Here is a 22,565-nt window from a genome sequence, read left to right on the forward strand (position 1 = left end):
TTTCTTCTGAAAGAGTCTCAGAAAACCTCAGAAGTTATGGAGAAATCTTTGAGAAAGTTAGGAAACTGATCTATAGAAGAGGCATTGAAGTGATTGCATTAATTTCATACTCGGGTATTTTATCAACAGGACGCATAGCACTTGGTTTGCCAAGTTTAATGAGGTGCTTTAAAGAAGTGATTCATTAGTCTTCCTGATTATAATTTCATCGTCCCCATAACATCTGATTTATGAATCAAAATGAGTTAAACAATACTTGATAAACTGAGAACTGGATTAATAATGAAACTTCTCAGTACATGTATATACAACTGCATTTAACCAGTGTCTTGTCCACAGTGAGGATACACCACTTGTCCTTCCCGACAAGCTGCTCGAAATGTGGGATACGGTGTCACTGGATGATATCCACGTTTACATATAAATTCAATATGATCCTGTGTTTTTGAGTAAAGTTTTTTTGAAGTCCATTTTAACTGTAGGTTATGTTTCTTCATCATTTCTTCTGAAATTTCACAGGCCTCTGAAGATAAAAATATAAACATAAAATATTATATAGTGAACAAATATTTTACACAGAATTTCAAGCTTTCGAGTAGAATCTTCTCTAGTCCAAAAATTCCTTCTCAAAACCTTTTCCAAACCAACTCATTGAAAATCTATCATGCAGGTTTCATTATTTTAAAAGTAAGAGTGAGGTACTATATTTAATGTAATAATTAAATGTTATAATCATAGACTTACAATGTCAAATAACTTATGAAAGATTTCATTAAGGAACCTCTTGTTGCTATTGTTCCTGACCAGAAGATTTTCAAACTTTATTTCCACACATAGTAATATTTGGTAATCAAGCACGCAACAGAATGGCTTGTTAGTCCACGAAAGCTCTATTATAAACAGCTAAGCCTCATGCCCAGTACCAGGATTTCCCCAGGATCCACGGGAAGACTGGGGCATTTGCCCAAGCACTTTGGCAGCTCAGCCCACTCTCCATTCTCACCCACGTTTCTGTTTCCCTGAAGCTCACAGTAGGCCTGGCACTGACACTCACAATTGACCGCAGAGGATATACAGGTGTGAGGAGTGAGGTGATGTCTCCGTTATCTATTGTTGGAGGAGGCCCACATTTTCCTTGAGAGTCTAAATTCTGTGTTGTTTGATTTACTGAAAAACCACCACCCCCCACAGTTTAAAATAAAGGAAAAAAATGTAGCCTACTATGTAATATTGAGACTTGTGACTTCTGATGACAGAAATGATTTATTGAAGAAAATCCAATCACTTAACAGGAAAGGCATATTTTTAAGGTTTACTTTTACCCCACTTGAAATCACACATAATACATTCACAAATATGTCTTCTGTGCAGGGTTCTGGTATTAAAATACATTTTCTTAGTGAATGTATGCTAGGCAGATGGATACTGAAGGGAAATAAAACATTTCTTTTGTCCTTATGTACAACATACTGCGGTGTCTTGAATCTCTAGTCATTTTTATTGATTTTCAAATTGTTTACAAAAAAACATTAGCTCCATCAACTCCTTAAATAAAATTCAAACAATTACAGATTTGAATAGTGGACTTCCTTTCTGGGACAAGTTGAGATGCTTATTACATCTGTGAAGTATTCCTTCTTATAATTAAAAATCCTGACATACTATAAAAACCAACACAGGAGATTTTAAAAGATGTAGAGAAGATGTCAATCTGATTAGAGACCTTGAGATTCAAGAAATTACACTGCAGACAGTGGCTTGGGTTTTAATTTGCTTTCTGTGTATCTTGGTCAAGACACTGAGACGACAACCCAGAAATGATAACAACTTCAAGCAAAAAGAAAAAAAAAAGGTCTCAAGAAATACTTGATCTTTTTCATCAGAGGCCCAGAAAGTGGTGTGTGTATGCCTGCTAAGTTACTTGTATCCAACTCTTGGCGACCCTATGGATTGTAGCCCGCCAGGCTCCTCTGTCCATGGGGTTCTCCAGGCAAGAATACTGGTTGCCATGCAACCCAGGGGATCTTCCTCCAGGGATCAATCCTACATCTCCTGCAGCTCCTACACTGTAGACGGATTCTTTACTGCTGAGACGTTGGGGAAGCCCAGAAACGGAGCAGGCTAGCGAGACGAAGAATTTTTATAATACTGACTTACTCTAGAAATACACCATAACAGAAGCCTAAGACTAACTGTCTCCCTGCCTTGATCAGCAGGGGCCGAGCGAGAAGCCCAGACCTCCACTCACATGGCTGGGAAGCAAGATCACTCTGCCCTTTCTCCCTGAGTCACTGGAGGCCAGGTGGGGACCCTGACTTACACCCTGCTTGGCAGTAATGGAGGCCTGATATATGAAAGATTCCATAAAATCTAGGGTCTCAAAAATGATAATACCCCAAAAGTCTAGGATACAGATCATTCATAATACCAAGGACCTAGAAAGCCTCAAAAGAAAAAACAAATCCACAGAAGACAACACCGAGATGACACAGATATTGAAATAACTGGTAAATGCTTTTTCTTAATGGAATTGAATTTATAGAACTAAAAAAAAGACTAATATAATTTTAAAAACACATTGGATAGGCTCAATAATACACTGCAGATGACAGAGGGATAAAAGCTTAACTACAGACTAACTTTGAATATAGACTGAAAAAAAAAATGGACAGAGCTTCAGGCAACCATAGGAAGATAGTAAAAGATTGGAGACCCCGAAGGTAAAAAGAAAGAGGATTGAGATGAAAAAATAACTATGATGATTGAATATTTCCCAAATAGGGCACAAAGCACAAGTCTACATATTAAAGTTCAGTTCAGTTCAGTTGCTCAGTCATGTCCGACTCTTTGCGACCCCATGAACTGCAACACGCCAGGCCTCCCTGTCCATCACCAACTCCCGGAGTTCACCCAAACTCATGTCCATCGAGTCGGTGATGCCATCCAGCCATCTCATCCTCTGTCGTCCCCTTCTCCTCTTGCCCCCAATCCCTCCCAGCATCAGTCTTTTCCAATGAGTCAACTCTTTGCACGAGGTGGCCAAAGTACTGGAGTTTCAGCTTCAGCATCATTCCCTCCAAAGAAATCCCAGGGCTGATCTCCTTCAGAATGGACTGGTTGGATCTCCTTGCAGTCCAAGGGACTCTCAAGAGTCTTCCCCAACACCACAGTTCACTGCAGCACTATTTACAATAGCCAGGCCACAGAGACAACCTAAATGTCTACTGGTTGATGTGCAGGAGCATGTGGGTGGCTCAGCTGGTAAAGAACCCACCAGCAATGACCGAGACCCAGGTTCGATCCCTAGGTTGGGACGATCCCCTAGAGAATGGGATGGCAATCCACTCCAATATTCTTTTTTTGTACAGTTCTGTGTATTCTTGCCATCTCTTCTTAATATCTTCTGCTTCTGTTAGGTCCATACCATTTCTGTCCTTTATCGAGCCCATCTTTGCATGAAATGTTCCCTTGGTATCTCTAATTTTCTTGAAGAGATCTCTAGTCTTTCCCATTCTGTTGTTTTCCTCTATTTCTTTGCATTGATCGCTGAAGAAGGCTTTCTTATGTCTTCTTGCTAGTCTTTGGAACTCTGCATTCAGATGTTTATATCTTTCCTTTTCTCCTTTGTTTTTTGCTTCTCTTCTTTTCACAGCTATTTGTAAGGCCTCCCCAGACAGCCATTTTGCTTTTTTACATTTCTGTTCCATAGGGATGGTCTTGATCCCTGTCTCCTGTACAATGTCACGAACCTCATTCCATAGTTCATCAGGCACTCTATCTATCAGATCTAGGCCCTTAAATCTATTTCTCACTTCCACTGTATAATCATAAGGGATTTGATTTAGGTCATACCTGAATGGTCTAGTGGTTTTCCCTACTTTCTTCAATTTAAGTCTGAATTTGGCAATAAGGAGTTCATGGTCTGAGCCACAGTCAGCTCCTGGTCTTGTTTGCTGACTGTATAGAACTTTCTCTTAAATCAAGGAGTGGGTAGACAAGATACTCTACCTTTGCACTGAGGTGGTTTTGTCCAAGTTCCATTTAAACATGTCACTTCTATGTCCCCCAAAATGTCGTAAGTTCCGGTGCATTTATAACGTACTCTCTCACCATTTTGATACCTAGGCTTCTCACTTTGTATAACTGCATTTTCCACTCTGGGTGGATTCACACAGGAAACATCTGAAAAAAAGAAAAAAAAGTATTTCTAATATAATGATCCTTATGAACAATAAGCCAATGAGTGAATGTCAAATATATTCCATGGTTACTTAAATTCAATAGGTAATCTGTCATGAAAGACTGCTAAATTCAATAAGTTTACATATAAGATTAAGGAAAAGGAGATAAAGCAATATTTTTCAGTGCAAATTAAGCTTTTATTACCTTAAATCTCTGCCCCAGCCTTCACTAGCAGGTTAATACACGATTTCAGGCCAGTGAAAATGAGAGCTTTTCTGGACAACTCTTTCTGAGTTTAGTAAAATCAGTGTTATATAAATTCACAATGAATTTATAAACCATAAGAAAGTCATAGTAATAAGATCATATGGATTTGATTTAAATCATCAGGATTTGGTTTATAGTCATTCTGTTTATTAACTGTAACTTAAGACACCTAGAAAAATAAACACAGTAGATACTTCTTTAGAAACTTGATTAAGAATTAGCACACTTTGAAGAATACCATTGTTGAAGGAAGAAGATGATTAATTAAAAGATTCAAACATATCTGGGAAACAAAACTATTCTTTGATGGTATTTTTTGGAAATGTTTAAGGATACCACAGTGAGTGATGGGTCATCCCTCAGTGAGATTCAGGGGATGTAAGGTACAAGAGGCTGTAGCCTTGACTCCTAAACTGAAATATGAAAAGAATCCCTTGGGATTCCTTAAAACAGTGTCAGAGTTGCAGCCCCAGAGGTTTTCATTCAACAGGTCTGAATGAGCCTGTGAATCTGCTTGCATATCTAACAGTTTTCCAGAATATGCTGAGATTGCTGTGCCAGGGATGTGCTTTTAGAATTATTGGGCTACAACGCTAAACACTGAGAACACAATCCCATCTCTTTTTATGTTGAGACATAAACTTTTTTGGCCCGTATGCGGGTCAAGGAGTAACAGTTAGAACTTGACATGGAACAATTGTCTGGTTCAAAATTGGGAAGGATGTATGACAAGGCTGTATATCGTCACCCTGCTTGTTTAACTTCTATGCAGAGTACATCATGTGAAATGCTAGGCTGGCTGAATCACAAGCTGGAATCAAGATTTCTTGGAATAATATCAACAACCTCAGATATGCAGATGGTACCACTCTAATGGCTGAGAGTAAAGAGGAACTAAAGAGTCTTGATAGTGAAAGAGAAGAGAGAAAAGGCTGGCTTGAAAGTCAATGTTCAAGAAACTAAGATCGTGGCATCCAGTCCCATCACCTAATGGCAAATAGAAGGGGAAAAAGTAGAAGCAGTGACTGATTTTATTTTCGTGGGCTCCAAAATCAATGTGGACAGTGAGTGCAGCCATGAAATTAACAGATGCTTGCTCCTTTAGAGGAAAGCTGTATCAAACCTAGACAGCGTATTAAAAAGTAGAGACATCACTTTGCCTACAGAGGGCAGTATAGTCAAAGCTATGTTTTTTTCCATTCATCCTGTATGGATGGGTGAGTTAGATCATAAAGAAGGCTAAGTGCTGAAGAATTGATGGGTTCAAGCTGTGGTGCTGTTGAGAGTCCCTTGGACTGCAAGGAGATCAAACCAGTCAACTGTAAAGGAAATCAACCCTGAATATTCATTGGAAGGACTGATGCTGAAGCTGAACCTCTAATACTTTGGCCACCTGATGTGAAGAGCCAACTCACAGGAAAAGACCCTGATGCTAGGAAGATTGAAGGCAGGAGAAGGGGGTGACAGAGGATGAGATGAACTCAATGGACATGAGTCTGAGCAAACTCTTGGAGATAGTGAAGGATGGGGAAGCCTGGTGTGCTGTAGTCCATGGGGTCGCAAAGAGTCAGGCACGACTTATCGACTGAATGACAATAAGAACAACGAATAATCTATGGCCATTTAATGATGGTGAATATTATATTACTTAAGATACTTTAACAATAAAATTTAAAAATTTTACCAAAGTACCTCTGCACACTGGCCTTCCTATCCACTTGCTCTTAACACACTGTATAGTGTTGGATCCATTCAGCTGATAATACGGTCGACATTTAAAAGCCACTTGTTCTCCTGATCTGTATGATTTCTTCTTCTTGCCTGTGAGTACAGCATCATCAAAGCTGGGCAAGTTAAAACAATCTGTGCCTGAAAAAAAAGGAATATATATTAGTTTAGTCCATCTTTAAAAATACATAGTAACCAAAGATTATATTCCAGAAAAATTGATAGGTACATATCAAACCAATGAATATTGTACAAATTTCTCTTATAACTTAAAACACATGTCAGACATCTTGAGCTAGTCACACTGAGTGTCTCTATACTCATCAGAAGTACAACATGGGAATGGTGATATTCAAAGAGATAGGGATGCGTGTGATGCTTGAGAGCATACTTCTCACACTTAAATTCTTTTCCCCATTGCAGGCCGCCTACATTATAAACGTGTTTCTGTTTCTTGTATCAAAATCTGTTACCTTGAATTACGTCACGTGTCTTAGAAAATTATGTATTATAAAGAAATGATTGATAAATTAACAGTACATTGAGTAGTGATAAGACTGATAAGCAGAGGTCAACTGTGATACAGTCGTGTGGAACAAAGACCAGAAATCTGAGAATGTTTATCAGAGGATGTCCAAACTGCACCCAAGTTGATGTGAAAATGAGATAATTTAGCTCCTGTTTTCAAACTTCTGTTATTACTAGGATTGTTAATTCCCTACTAGAATTCAGAACTTTCACAAGATGCCTTGTAAAGTTCTAGAATTACTGCTTAGTTTCATATTTGTACCATCTATGCTCTTAATTAAAGATATTTATCAGCATTAGAATAAAATGAAATGCACTATACTTATGCATTTTGGTGTACGGGACCATTTTCCTCCTAAACATCTTATAGACGCAAATCCATAAATCCTAAATCCTTCGTCACAGGTGTATGTGACTTTTTCTCCATATTGGTAACTGTCTTTCTTGTGACGTACAGCACCATTCTGAATTGAAGGTGGAAGTCCACAGGGAAGTCCTAGGAATAAATGGAAGAAAGATTTTATGTTTCACTAACTCTGAAATTTAACTTATGTACTGCTTGTCATATTTGATAGTTTAATTGAAAGTAATAAACGATTTTACAGGAGCTTACATGATATCACACAGAAGTGCACACATGTGTCCTAAAATCACCATTCTGATGTGTGTCCAGCTGTCCACATAAGCAAGAACTTGAAACCAAAAGTACCAATATATGAAGGAGACTATCTGCGCTCTCTAACCAATCATGGGTAATTAAAGAAAAGCACACTGAGATTCCATCATCTTAGAAGAAGTGCTATATATTGTAAGTTATTAGAAGGGACATTGTAGGAAGGACAGAGGACATTTTTTGGAAAAAAACTTGGTGGCAGTGCAAACACTTCAACTTCTATGAATAGTCAAATTATGAATACATTTACTGATGTGAATAGGAAGGTTTAATTTTGATATATATCCATTGCCAACACAAAAAAATTGCCAAAATTAAAAGTGATTCTATATGAAACCAGTGAAATTAAGAAAAAGAATGATTTGAATATGCAAAAAATTAATTAAATGCATTAATATATAAATTACATATAAGTGCCATAATACATACAAAGTTTGATATACTGAATAAAGGAGTCTGTCTCATGACTTTGTTGCCAATTCATTAGTGTAAAAAAGTGGGATTAACACACATTGAGGATAACACGGTTGAAGGAAGAAGATGACCAAAAGATCCAAATAGAAGATCTGACAAAATAACAGAAAAATAAAGGTATAATTTACAAAACTACTCTTTAATGATATTTTGGGCAAATGCTTAAGGACACCGCAGTGAGTGATGTGTATAATTCCTCAGTGAAATTGAGGGGATGTAAGGTACAAGAGGCTGTAGCCATGGCTCCTAGACTGAAATGTGCACAGAATCCCTTGGGAACCTTTAGGACAGTGTCAGGATTGCAGCCCAGAGTTTTCCATTGAACAGTTTTTTATGTTTTCAACGTTTTCAGCGCTCTCTGAAAACAATTTTTAAATGAACTGGCATTTAAATATACTGGCATTACACTGAAAATTAAGAATATATTCTACATTTTGTGAAAAGAGATATGCCTGTTACCTAGATCTAATTTTGTTAAAACATTAGCATGACAGCGTTGTTAGTGACTTTGAAATATAGTCAACTAAACATATTTAAAATATAGGAGTTGATGAGGTTTGAATCTGCAAAATCATCTCCCTATGCAAGATTATGAAAATAACCATTGTTCCTCAAAGTTTCTTCAAATTACAAATAAGAATCTCCCAAACATGTTCGAGTCATACTCTAGCTTTTCTGTGACATATTTTCTATTCACATTTTCATGAGCATATCCACATGACCTCACAAGCAATATTCAGTGGCCTTTCGCACTGTGGTACTCAGAATACAGAAAACAATTCATTTTATTTCCCCCTTAGGTGAACATGTTGATTTTTTCATTAAGGTATTATTTATAAGTATCTCACCTTGCAGGTTATTTCTACCAGGAGATTCAATCAAAAATATACGCACATGAAAGTAGATACAATTATATTTAGGAGGAAGACTGAGTGTCTGAATCAATTTCAACTTACCCTGTCCTTAAGCAGTGGAAGCCCGCAAGGTGAGAAAGACATTGATTAGTAACAGCACGTTAGGTTTTCTCAATGGTACAGTCACACAAATATTCCAGTTGCACCATTTGAGGTTTAAAATCTGCCTCATTTGCAGTTCTCAAATATGACTCCGAAATTAAGTGTATTACAGCGAAGCTGGTTAATGCATCATTTAGCAAATATCAAAGTTCAATGTCTTACACTATCCCTAAATGTTTTCTGTTGGTAGTTTCATGGTAAGTTACTTTATTCATCACCTGACAAGTATGTCCATAGCTTTATGTGCGACCAGGTATGAACTGGCTCCAGAAGTAATATAAAATACTAATTTTCAAGAAAACATCTCAAGATAGTAGGTGAAGTTCTTTCTACCTGTTGAATCATCTGTATTTTCATGGGCTATGGAAATGGATAAATTTTTTAAAATTACAGTAGATCTTATGTACTACACAGGTTATGGGGTGTTAAATGTGGTGATAGTGTTAAAGAATCCACCTGCCAGTGCAGGAGACGTGAGTTTGATCCCTGGATTGGGAAGATCCCTTGAAGAAAGGCATGGCAACCCACTCCAGTATTCCTGCCTCAAGAATTCCATGGACTGAGAAGCCTGGCAGGCTACAGTCCATGGAGTCGCAAAGAGTCGGACACAACTGAAGTGACCGATCACTCACAGTGTAATGATTTGACTTATATATAATGATATGTTTACAACAGTAAGTTTAGTGAACACCCATCATTTCATTGTTTGATATCAGTTGCTGTATAATTATTATGTTCTTCTGTTTGTGTTATAGTCCTTGATCTTCGTGTTCCTTATAGTCATGTTTGTTTTGCGTTTAAAGCACGCTGTTTGCATTTAAAGCAGCAGTCACTTCCTCTAGTCTTTACGGACTTTCCTTGGGGAGAGAAGTTCACTCTGTCACTGATAGGATTTTGAGGCTTTTCCAGACCTCTTTTAAGGGTACACCTGGCCACATATCTCAGTTTCTCTTGGGAGAGAATTCTGAAGCTCGTCTGCTTCTCTCCACCCAGCAAAGCCAGTCTCTGTGCTGACAGCTTCCCGGCTGCTTCCCTGGGGCAATGCTGAATAGTCAATTTGTGTGCTTTCTCACAGTCCCAGGGGTCAGACTGGCTTCTGGACGTCTCACAGATCAAAGGCTTGGGACACCTCCGTGAGAACCTACACAGGGAGCTGGCCCTGGGGCAGGGGGATGTGGATATGTTGAGGTGCCCATGGGTGAGCAGGACCCACAAGCAAGGTGTCTGCAACGCCTAGAGGGTGGGCTTCCTGGTAGTGTCTCCAACATGGTCAGTGGGATCCATGTCCCTCAATGAGCTCTAGCTCTGGAAGCTGTACAGCCGGCCTCTCCCCACCCCTCAGCCATGCAGGTGACCCCCGTGTCCTGTGTCCTGGATGAGGGGAGATAGAAGGGCGCCTTCTCATCAGTGCTGGAGGCTGAGGAAGCCACGCTTGGTCAGATGCTCTGATTCCCCCACAGGTAAAATCCCGTGCTGAGCGGTGTCTCTTGGCACTAAGCTGTGCCGCTTTAGGGGAGGGCGACACATGAAGGGTGAGGCTGTTCCTCCAAGCCTCTGTGACGTGCCGGGTCTTGAGTATTTGCTGTAATCGCTCTGCTAGACTCCTTGCCTCCCACAAAGATACTCCTTCATGCGTGACTGTCAAAGGTTGTGTTTGTATCAGGAGAGACAGCAAAACTCCTATTCTGCCAGCTTTCTAACTTCACCCTGTCATTACGGTTTCTTCTTTGTGATTCTTTCCATTTTCTTGACTAATGTCCATCAATAGGCACATTTATTTGGTTATACACTTATCTAGGAATCTGTACACTCATACACGCTTGTTAAAGAATACAATTAAATAGGTCCTCGGACAAAACAAAAGGCTTATCTACACATTTTTCAGTGGATAATACAGCTGAGTCTTAGAAACTTATGAACATACTGGGGTCTGAGCCCAGTTTACTCACCGACGCGGACGCATATTGGAGGAGGGTACCAGCCCTTCTCTGTGCAAGTCATCGTGTTCTGATTATTGTGAAGACTATAGCCATCATGGCAGCGGACTCTTACAGTTTTACCTTGTAAATACTTTTCTTGGGAGTTTGTGTAATATCCATTTTCCAAATAATTGAAAGTGCATTGTCCTAAGGATCATAAAAACAACAGAATAGAAAAATAACATATGTTTGGTAAAAGCACAGCAAAAATTAACTTTATAGTATTTACCTGACGGTGCATTAGTATTCTAAAATAACATATAACTTAATAAAAAGGAAAGTTACTATCACACTTATTAAAAAGGAAAAAAAATAAATGAATACTCCATGTCATTTATCTTTAGTTTTTATAATTAAAATACGTATAAATGATGCAGATATTCTCGTAAGGTCTCTATAATTCTCCTGTGATTTCCAGGAAGAGCTCCTCAGGAAAGGAAGACCTATTTGGATCTTTTTACTCATAGAACTTGTTCCTCAGCCTTCCTGTTGTATACAAGACCTAATTGTACTCACTTACTAGTGAGTACTAGTGTCTCTTCACACTTTGAAAGATTTATACACATAAAATTTAAGAGGTTTACTTACTGAGGCAGGGCACTTCTGGAGACCATCCTTTCAGGGTGCAAGTCATGTAATCCCAGGAACTTTGTGAAGGAGTCACAAAATACCGGTTGCAGCGATAGGAAAACTGTTGACCTACACTCGCTGGAAAGTATCCTTTAAATGCATAATATAACCTTCCATGTTTTATTACTGGAACATCACAAGGTTTCACTTGAAATGAAAAAAAAGTATAAATAATATTTTATCTTAATAATCAAAATGGTTTCATCTATTAATTATATCCTCTTACTAGCACAATTACACTCATTGCACTAGGGATTCTAGGACAAAAAAAAATGTATAAAAACTTGAGATGACTAACATATGTAAGGAGATCCATGCTAATGTAGCTGCTGGTCCAGGGTCTGGTTTCTCCTTGCCTGCCTCTGGGAGGCCCAGCATTTCCAGTTTCCTGGGATTACAGAGAATGAAACAGCAGTTATGAATGGCTGTGCCAGCACTCCTCACAAGTCATTTCCCAGCTACATGTGGAGCGAGCAGCTCCAAGTTTCTTCATGGAAGAGTCACACCACACATCTAGACCCTCATCTTCTTTAGCTGCTGCCCGAGGAATTGGCTTCTAACTAACCTGTCCCTGAGAGCTGAGGAAGCCCAGAGTGTGCTTGGTGCCTGGGGACTACAGAGAGCTGAATCATGGTTTCGAAGAGCACAAGGTTTGAAGGAGCGTGCATGCATTTGCACAGCTCCTCTCCCCAGCTCAGTTCAGAGTGAATGAAATGATAACCTCCAGTTCCCAGGTTTACCAACTATTCTGGCTTCTAGCCTACCTCTCTCAGGACACTAATGGGAGTTGGCATACTCTAGACCCCTGCAACATGCTAAAAACAAAGACTGTGGTTTGGATGAGCATAGAGGTTAGAGAGGCACCCAGAATCTCTGGCTAGGCTAGTTGATGAAAGGGTTCTATGTATGAGACAGGTCTGTGAAGACTAGGAAAAGTGGACATTTAATATAATGTACAGATATCAACACAGAAAGTCCAGAAAAATGATAAAACAAGAAATATATTCACATCAGAATAATAAGACATCCATTATTTTTGCTTCTAACCCAACAACAGAAATTAGACATCCATCCACAGAGAAACCTGCCCTGGATGGAGGTGTATGACTCAACACCCTATGCCAAGGGACCCAGAAGGAGTCTCACCCATACATGCATGAGGTAAAGGCAGACAGGCCTCTGTCCTGACTGTGGTGCCTACAGTGGCTCATGAACCAGCTTTCAACCTCTCAGCCACAGTCCAAGAGCCCCTGTAAACACTATCTTAGAAAATCAACACGGAGCTAAGTCCTTATGTGGAAGTCCAGTTTTTCACAGAAACTCTGTTTGCCTCACTCACACACCTTCCCACCTTATAGCCAGCTCCCTGTGGGAACAACTGACATCGGAGGCAAGAGCAAGCTTTGACAGGTCACCAGTGAGTGTGCACAGAAATCTGGCTCAAATCTGTGGGACAGGAGGAGACCATGAGTTCAAGGTGTGGTGCTGCTTTTGGGGAAACAAAAGACAGGCTATCAGCACCCTTTCTTGTGCATTACAGGATACAGACAAGGCGCAGAAATTCTAGGAAAAGAGGGATAATAAGTGTCAGAAGGTGCCCCGTAGAAGGTCTGAGTTAGTTTGAGAGTCTCTAGAAAGGTTGACTATGCTTTATTGACTATGCCAAAGCCTTTGACTGTGTGGATCACAACAAACTGTGGAAAATTCTTAAAGAGGTGGGAATACCAGACCACCTGACCTGCCTCTTGAGAAATCTGTATGCAGGTCAATAAGCAACAGTTAGAACTGGACATGGAACAACAGACTGGTTCCAAATTGGGAAAGGAGTACATCAAGGCTGTATATTGTCACCCTGCTTATTTAACTTATATGCAGAGTACATCGTGAGAAATGCTGGGCTGGATGATGCACAAGTTGGAATCAAGTTTTCCAGGAGAAATATCAATAACCTCAGATACTCAGATGACACCACCCTTATGGCAGAAAGTGAAGAAGAACTAAAGAGCCTATTGAAAGTGAAAGAGGAGAGTGAAAATTTTGGCTTAGAGCTCAACATTCAGAAAACTAAGATCATGGTATCTGGTTCCATCACTTCATGGCAAATAGATGGGGACACAATGGTAACAGTGATAGACTTTATTTTTTGGGGCTCCAAAATCACAGCAGATGGTGACTGCAGCCATGAAATTAAAAGACGCTTGTTCCTTGGAAGAAAAGTTATGACCAACCTAGACAGCATATTCGGTGAAGGCAATGGCAACCCACTCCAGTACTCTTGCCTGGCAAATCCCATGGACGGAGGAGCCTGGTACGCTGCAGTCCATGGGATTGCTAGGAGTTGAACACGACTGAGCGACTTCACTTTCACTTTTCACTTTCACCCACTGGAGAAGGAAATGGTAACCCACTCCAGTGTTCTTGCCTACAGAATCTCAGGGATGGGGGACCCTGGTGGGCTGCCATCTCTGGGGTCGCACAGAGTTGGACATGACTGAAGTGACTTAGCAGCAGCAGACATCATATTAAAAAGCAGAGACGTTACTTTGCCAACAAAGGTCCGTCTAGTCAAGGCTTTTCCAGTAGTCGTGTATGGATGTGAGAGTTGGACTACAAAGAAAGCTGAGCACCGAAGAACTGATGCTTTTGAACTGTGGTGTTGGAGAAGACTCTTGAGAGTCCCTTGGACTGCAAGGAGATCGAACCAGTCCATCCTAAAGGAGATCAGTCCTGGGTGTTCATTGGAAAATCTGATGTTGAAGCTGAAACTCCAATACTTTGGCCACCTGATGCGAAGAGCTGACTCATTTGAAAAGACCCTGATGCTGGGAAAGATTGAGGACAGGAGGAGAAGGGGACGACAGAGGATGAGATGGTTGGATGGCATCACCAACTCAATGGACATGAGTTGGAGTAAACTCCGGGAGATGGTGTTGGATAGGAAGGCCTGGCGTGCTACAGCTCGCAAAGAGTCAGACACGACTGAGCGACTGAACTGAACTGAAGTGACTTAGCATGCATGCATGCACATTTCCACCCAAAGATTGGAGACCTGTGATTTACCCAATGAAGATTTAAAAACAGCTGTTTTTAAAAACTCCATGTGCTACAAGAAAATACAGTAAGACAGTCAAACAAAAGCAGGAAAACAATAAATGAACAAAATGAGCAGTTTAAAAAAATAAACAAATCATATAAAAACTCCAGAAATTGTGGTACTGAAGGATTCAAGGATGAAATGAAAATACTTTAGAGAGCATCAACCACAGAATGAAACAAGCAGAAGAAAGAATCTGTGAGATAGATGACATATTGAAGTTATCCAGATAGAGGAGAATAAAAAGAAAATAAAACAACAACAACAAAAATAAAAATAAAAAACAAAAAAAGAATGAAAAAAGTCTATATGATCTATGGAGCAGCATCAACAGAACTAACTTGTGAACTCTTGAATTTTCAGAAGGAGGAAAGGGGAGATGAGTGTGAAAGCTAATTTAAAGAATAACTGAGAACTTCCAAAATCAGGGGTGTGATTGGATATCGAAGTTCATGAAGTTTATATGTGACTAAACAAAATCAAACATCCTCTTCCAACAACACAAAAGAAGACTCTACACATGGACATCACCAGATGGTCAACACCGAAATCAGATTGATTATATTATTTGCAGCCAAAGATGGAGAAGCTCTATACAGTCAGCAAAAATAAGACCAGGAGCTGACTGTGGCTCAGATCATGAATTCCTTATTACCAAATTCAGACTTAAATTGAAGAAAATAGGGAAAACCACTAGACCATTCAGGTATGACCTAAATCAAATCCCTTATGATTATACAGTGGAAGTGAGAAATAGATTCAAGGGATTAGATCTGATAGACAGAGTGCCTGATGAACTATGGAATGAGGTTCGTGACATTGTACAGGAGACAGGGATCAAGATCATCCCCATGGAAAAGAAATGCAAAAAAGCAAAATGGCTGTCTGGGGAGGCCTTACAAATGGCTGTGAAAAGAAGAGAAGCGAAAAGCCAATGAGAAAAGGAAAGATATAAGCATCTGAATGCAGAGTTCCAAAGAATAGCAAGAAGACATAAGAAAGCCTTCTTCAGCAATCAATGCAAAGAAATAGAGGAAAACAACAGAATGGGAAAGACTAGAGATCTCTTCAAGAAAATCAGAGATACTAATGGAACATTTCATGCAAAGATGGACTCGATAAAGGACAGAAGTTGTATGGACCTAACAGAAGCAGAAGATATTAAGAAGAGGTGACAAGAATACACAGAAGAACTGTACAAAAAAGATCTTCATGAGCCAGATAATCAGGATGGTGTGATCACTGACCTAGAGCCAGACATCCTGGAATGTGAAGTCAAGTGGGCCTTAGAAAGCATCACTACGAACAAAGCTAGTGGAGGTGATGGAATTCCAGTTGAGCTATTTCAAATCCTGAAAGATGATGTTGTGAAAGTGCTGCACTCAATATGCCAGCAAATTTGGAAAACTCAGCAGTGGCCACAGGACTGGAAAAGGGCAGTTTTCATTCCAATCCCAAAGAAAGGCAATGCCAAAGAATGCTCAAACTACCACACAATTGCACTCATCTCACATGCTAGTAATGCTCAAAATTCTCCAAGCCAGGCTTCAGCAATATGTGAACCGTGAACTTCCTGATGGTCAAGCTGGTTTTAGAAAAGGCAGAGGAACCAGAGATCAAATTGTCAACATCTGCTGGATCATGGAAAAAGCAAGAGAGTTCCAGAAAAACATCTATGTCTGCTTTATTGACTATGCCAAAGCCTTTGACTGTGTGGATCACAATAAACTGTGGAAAATTCTGAAAGAAATGGGAATACCAGACCACCTGACCTGCCTCTTGAGAAACCTGTATGCAGGTCAGAAAGCAACAGTTAGAACTGGACATGGAACAACAGACTGGTTCCAAATAGGAAAAGGAGTGCGTCAAGGCTGTATATTGTCACCCTGTTTATTTAACTTATATGCAGAGTACATTATGAGAAATGCTGGACTGGAAGAAGCACAAGCTGGAATCAAGATTGCTGGGAGAAATATCAATAACCTCAGATATGCAGATGACACCACCCTTATGGCAGAAAGTGAAGAGGAGCTAAAAAGCCTCTTGATGAAAGTGAAAGTGGAGAGTGAAAAAGTTGGCTGAAAGCTCAACATTCAGAAAACAAAGATCATGGCATCCAGTTCCATCACTTCATGGGAAATAGATGGAGAAACAATGGAGACAGTGTCAGACTTTATTTTTTGGGGCTCCAAAATCACTGCAGATGGTGACTGCAGCCATGAAATTAAAAGACGCTTACTCCTTGGAAGGAAAGTTATGACCAACCTGGATAGCATATTCAAAAGCAGAGACATTACTTTGCCAACAAAGGTTCGTCTGGTCAAGGCTATGGTTTTTCCTGTGGTCATGTATGGATGTGAGAGTTGGACTGTGAAGAAAGCTGAGTGCCAAAGAATTGATGCTTTTGAACTGTGGTGTTGGAGAAGACTCTTAAGAGTCCCTTGGACTGCAAGGAGATCCAACCAGTCCATTCTGAAGGAGATCAGCCCTGGGATTTCTTTGGAAGGAATGATGCTAAAACTGAAACTCCAGTACTTTGGCCACCTCATGTGAAGAGTTGACTCATTGGAAAAGACTGATGCTGGGAGGAATTGGGGGCAGGAGGAGAAGGGGACGACAGAGGATGAGATGGCTGGATGGCATCACTGAATTGACGGACGTGAGTTTGAGTGAACTCCGGGAGTTGGTGATGAACAGGGAGGCCTGGTATGCTGCGACTCATGGGGTCGCAAAGAGTCGGACACGACTGAGTGACTGAACTGAACTGAACTGAAACAAAATCAACATTAAGACGCAGCTACAACACATACTATAATGAAGCTTCAAAAATTAAAGAAAAACAGAGAAGATTTAAGGGCTTGAAGTCTTAAAGGCTTAAAATCTTAAAGCATGAAAAAAAAATCAAAGCAAAACATAAAAGCTTGAAACTTACAAAGGAACACTCATATGTCTCTAAGCATATTTCAAAGCAGAATCCTAAGTATCCAGGAGAAGGTGGGATGATATATTCCAAGTGCTGAAAGAGAAAACTGCCAAGAATACTGTCATTCAGAAATGAATTGAAGATAAAGACTTCTCCAGACCAACAAATGCTGAGGGAACTGAATACCTCTAGACTTGCCTTACTAGAAACCCTGAAAAGAGTTATTCAAGGTGAAATTGAAGCATGTGAATTAATATCATGAAAATACACAGTACACTGGTAAATGTAAGTGTACGGTTGCATGCAGGATACTCTAATGCTGTAACATGTTGTAATGTTGGATTTTTTTCCCCTTCCCCTTCACTTCCCATATTGGGAATAAACTACTAATTTAATCTCATTCCTTTTGGTTAACATTCTAGTGTATGTTTCCAACACTGTTGGAGATTTGGAATAATTATTCTTTACTCTTGGATTTTTCAGTTTTCAGCATATGTCGTTAACAAGTGTGATTTCATGATGAGAATGGGTCATGAACAACAGATGATGAATCTATTTCTGTAATTTTGAGTTTCAATTAAGAAAAAGATTTGACTTTCTATTTCTGTTGGATGAGGAAGTAGTTCTTACAAGAAGTCTACAATTGTGAAGCACTTATCTATTGTGAAAAATAATTATTCACAAATATTCAGAACATTTATCTCTAAGGCCACTTTTAGAAAGTGTTCCCTTGCTAATGAGAAGACTGGTTTTCAACTGGAATATCAGGCAAGGATTTGTCAAAATTCCAAATTTCTCTCATTCTTGTATACTCCTCCTCTGCTATCTCTCTTACTTATAAATATGCCTTTAATATTTTCTCTAACTGATTAATAGACCATCTCCCATATACCTGAGAACCAGGGATAAACTGAGTAACACATCTGTCTTCCCTTTCAGCAAGCACTCTGGTAATGGAGCCATTCTTATAGGTGACCTGGGACCTGAGGTGCTTTTAATTGTTACCCTTAGGACTGGACAGGAAGCTCTGTTGTGTTGTAAACATTGTTTATGAGGAAAATTGACAAATTGATTTAAATAATATGCAAAACCCAACATGCAACATATTATGAAATCAATAATGCAGAGCAATGCATATTATAGTCACACCTAGTGTTGGAGAAGGCAATGGCACCCCACTCCAGTACTCTTGCCTGGCAAATCCCATGGACGGAGGAGCCTGGTGGGCTGCAGTCCATGGGGTCGCTAGGAGTTGGACATGACTGAGCGACTTCACTTTCACTTTTCAGTTTCATGTATTGGAGGAGGAAATGGCAACCCACGCCAGTGTTCTTGCCTGGAGAATCCCAGGGACGGGGAAGCCTGCTGCCATTTCTGGGGTCGCACAGAGTCGGACACAACTGAAGCGACTTAGCAGTAGCAGTGTTTAATGAGGAATCGTAAAACTCATTAGAAGACATATTTACAAGAAAGAAAGGACTGAATTATTAAAAAAAAAAAAAAACAGAAGAAAAGCATCATAATGAAGAACTTATAAATTTCAAGATAGAAGTGATTAATTTTTTTAAAAAAAATTCACAATTTCTAATGCTCTCTGAAAACAATTTTAAAGTTTTGGCATTGCAGCAGAAATAAAGAATATACTCCAGATTTCGTTAAAAGAGATGCCTGTTACCTGTAGCTAATTTTGTTAAAACATTAATTTGGCAGTGATGTTAATGACTTTTAGTAGCTTTACTAAGATATAATTGAAATACAGTCAACTGAACATACTTAAAATTTAGTATTTGATGAAGTGTGAATCTGCAAAATCAATAATCTTACCACATATAAGATTATGAAGATATACATTGTTCTCTAAATTTCTTGTATAACAAAGAAGAATCCCCTAAACATTTTGGAGTCATACTCTGGCTTTTCTGTAACATATTTTCTGTTCACATTTTCATGAGCATATTCACATGACCTCACAAATCAATATTCAGTGGCTCTGCATACTGTGGTACTCAGAGGATGTAGAAGATAATTTATCTTATTTCCCCCTCAGGTGAATATGTGATCATTATTTCATTAAGGTATTCTTTATGGTTATCACATCCTGAAGACTATTTCTGCCAGTTGATTCAATCAAAAATACATACATGAAAGTAGAAACGAAGTAGGAGGAAGGGTGAGTGTTCATACCTTTTTCAACTTACCTTGCCCATGAGCACAGGAAAACCACAAGGTGAGAACAATATTGATTAGCAAAAACATGTTCGATTTTCTGATGATACATTCACACAAAACTCCAGTGGCCATCTTTGAGGTTTAAAATCTACTTCATTTGCAGCTAGCAAACGTGACTTCGAATTTAAGTGCCTTACAATGAAGCTAGTTAATTAGTGCCATTTAATAAATATCAAAGTTCAATGTTTTACAATGTCCATAAATGATTTCTATTGGTGGTTTCACAATAAGCTATTGTGTTCAACACCTGTTATGTCCGTGTACAACTTTGTGTGGGACTGGGTGTGGACTGGCTTCAAAGTAACATAAAATATTAATTTTTATTAAAACATTTCTAGAGAATAGGTGAAGTTTTTCCCAGCCTTTGAATTATCTGTATTTTCACATGCCTAGGGAAGTGAGGCAGAGAAGGCAGTGGCAAGCACTCCACTCCAGTACTCTTGCCTGGAAAATCCCATGGACGGAGGAGCCTGGTAGGCTGCAGTCCATGGGGTCGCTAAGAGTCGGACACGACTGAGCAACTTCACTTTCACTTTTCACTTTCATGCGCTGGAGAAGGAAATGGCAACCCACTCCAGTGTTCTTGCCTGGAAAATCCCAGGGACGGTGGAGCCTGATGGGCTGCCGTCTATGGGGTCGCACAGAGTCGGACATGACTGAAGTGACACAGCAGCAGCAGCAGGGAAGTGAGGAGATTTTTTGAAAATTACATTAGATCTTAATACCAAGTACACAAGTTATGGTGAATTCTTTGTGTTTATATGATACTTACGTATGGGTCAGAGAAGGCAATGGCACCCCACTCCAGTACTCTTGCCTGGAAAATCCCATGGACAGAGGAGCCTGGTAGGCTCAGTTTGTGGGGTCACTAAGAGTCAGACACGACTGAGCAACGTCACTTTTACTTTTCACTTTCATGTACTGGAGAAGGAAATGGCAACCCACTCCAATGTTCTTGCCTGGAGAATCCCATGGACTGGGGAGCATATTTTATGGTTATTATTTTTTCCAGCTCTTTTGACATATAATTGACATGCAGCACTGCATAAGTTTCAAGTGTGCAGAGCATAATTATTTTGTTCTGTATTTAAATTTTATTTATTTTAATTGAAGGATAATTATCTTAGAATATTGTGATGGGTTTTGCCATATATCAGTATGAATCGGCCATAGGTATACATGTGTCCCCTCCATCCTGAGCTCCCCTCCCACCTCCCTCCCCACCATACCCCTCCAGGTTGTCATAGAGCACTGGCTTTGGGTGCCCTGCTTCATACATCAAGCTCGAACTGGTTATCTATTTTACATACAGTAATGTATGTATTTCAGTGCTGTTCTCTCAAGGCATCCCTCCCTTGCCTTCTCCTACTGAGTCCAAACATCTGTTCTTTACATCTGTGCCTCCTTTGCTGTCTTGTATGTAGGATCGTTAGTACAATCTTTCTAGATTCCATATATAGAGCATAATGATTTAATTTATATATATCTTGAAATGATGACTACAACTTTTGTGAATATCTATCATCTCATATGGGCTTCCCTGATAGCTCAGGTGGTAAAGAATCCCCCTGCAATGCAGGAGACCCCGGTTCAATTCTTGGGTTGGGAAGATCCACTGGCAAAGGGATAGGCTACTCACACCAGTATTCTTGGGCTTCCCTTGTGGCTCAGCTGGTAAAGAATCGCCTGCAATGCAGGAGACCTGAGTTCGATCCCTGGGTTGGGAAGATTCCCTGGAGAAAGGAAAGGCTCCCCACTCCAGGATTCTGGCCTGGAGAATTCCTGGACTGTCTAGTCCACGGCCTCACAAAGAGTTGGACACGACTGAATGACTTTCACTTTCAGATCATCTCATATAAATACAAAATTAAAGATAGAAAAATATTTTTGTGTGTGAAAATAACTCTTAGGACTTACTGTTCCACTAACTTTCATACATAAGATACAGCAATATTAACCATATTTACCACATTGTACGCTACATCCTTGGTTCTAATTTATCTCACACCTGGAAGTTGTTACCTTTTGACTGCCTTCATCCAATTCTCCCATCCCCAGCCTTAGCCTTGATAAACACATACCAGATCTTTTTCAGTGTGCTTGTTTTTTTACGTAGAATTGGCCAAGAACACTGTTACTTCCTGTTACCCAGTGTAGTGATTCCACGTTTCTGTTTATTTCAAAATAATCACCACAATAAGTTTAATTACCATCTATCAACATTTTAAAAATTACATAATTAATGATCATATTCTTTACATTGAATATTTCATGCTCCTGACTCATGTATTTTGGACTGGCAGTTTGTCCTCCCTAACCTCCCTCACCAGAGGATCAGGAGTGCATGCCCATAAAAAGACACATACAGCAGGGTCCACGGCAGCTTTATTTATAAATGGCAAAAGTACAAATTGTTCCCATGAACATTCAGAGACTGGACAAAGCATTTGTAGCATTTTCATACAATGGATTAATATTCACTAATTTAGAAACCAAAATGAAGTATAGCTGTTGACAGCAATTTCACAAAATCTCACAGTTCTCATGAGCTAAACAAAAAAGTCAAACACACTCACTAGGTTAATCAATTTATTATTGATATAAATTTTAAAATGTGGAAAACCTGACCATAAGGGTGGTTGCCTATGGAGGTAAGGTGTGGTACAGAATGGGAAAAGACAAAAGGAAATCTTATGTTGTGCTGGAAATTTGCTCTCTTTAGTTCTAGGTAGTAGTTATATGGGTATATATATGTGATTAAAAGACATCAATCAGAACACTTAAGGTTAATTTCACTTTAGGTACTTAACTATTTATATGTTTACTTTAGCTTTAAAAATAC

General features: G+C 39.5%; 1 protein-coding gene across 1 annotated transcript; it reads right to left on the minus strand.

Annotated features, from left to right (window-relative positions):
- Positions 1-297: 297 nt before the first annotated feature.
- On the minus strand, positions 298-19,750 carry LOC147356074 (complement factor H-related protein 3-like). Its single transcript, XM_086343233.1, has 7 exons — positions 19,693-19,750; positions 11,436-11,624; positions 10,818-10,994; positions 7,028-7,201; positions 6,142-6,318; positions 4,009-4,182; positions 298-523 (listed from the first exon to the last, which is right to left on the minus strand). The coding sequence occupies exons 1-7, from the start codon at positions 19,748-19,750 to the stop codon at positions 318-320; spliced, it is 1,155 nt and encodes a 384-aa protein (XP_086199359.1). The 3' UTR covers positions 298-317.
- Between the last annotated feature and the right edge of the window lie 2,815 nt (positions 19,751-22,565).

This window comes from Bos grunniens, chromosome 16 (assembly GCF_055505025.1).
Source record: "Bos grunniens cultivar Pamir isolate PY7600 chromosome 16, Bosgru_T2T1.0, whole genome shotgun sequence".
NCBI classification, from domain to species: Eukaryota; Metazoa; Chordata; class Mammalia; order Artiodactyla; family Bovidae; genus Bos; species Bos grunniens.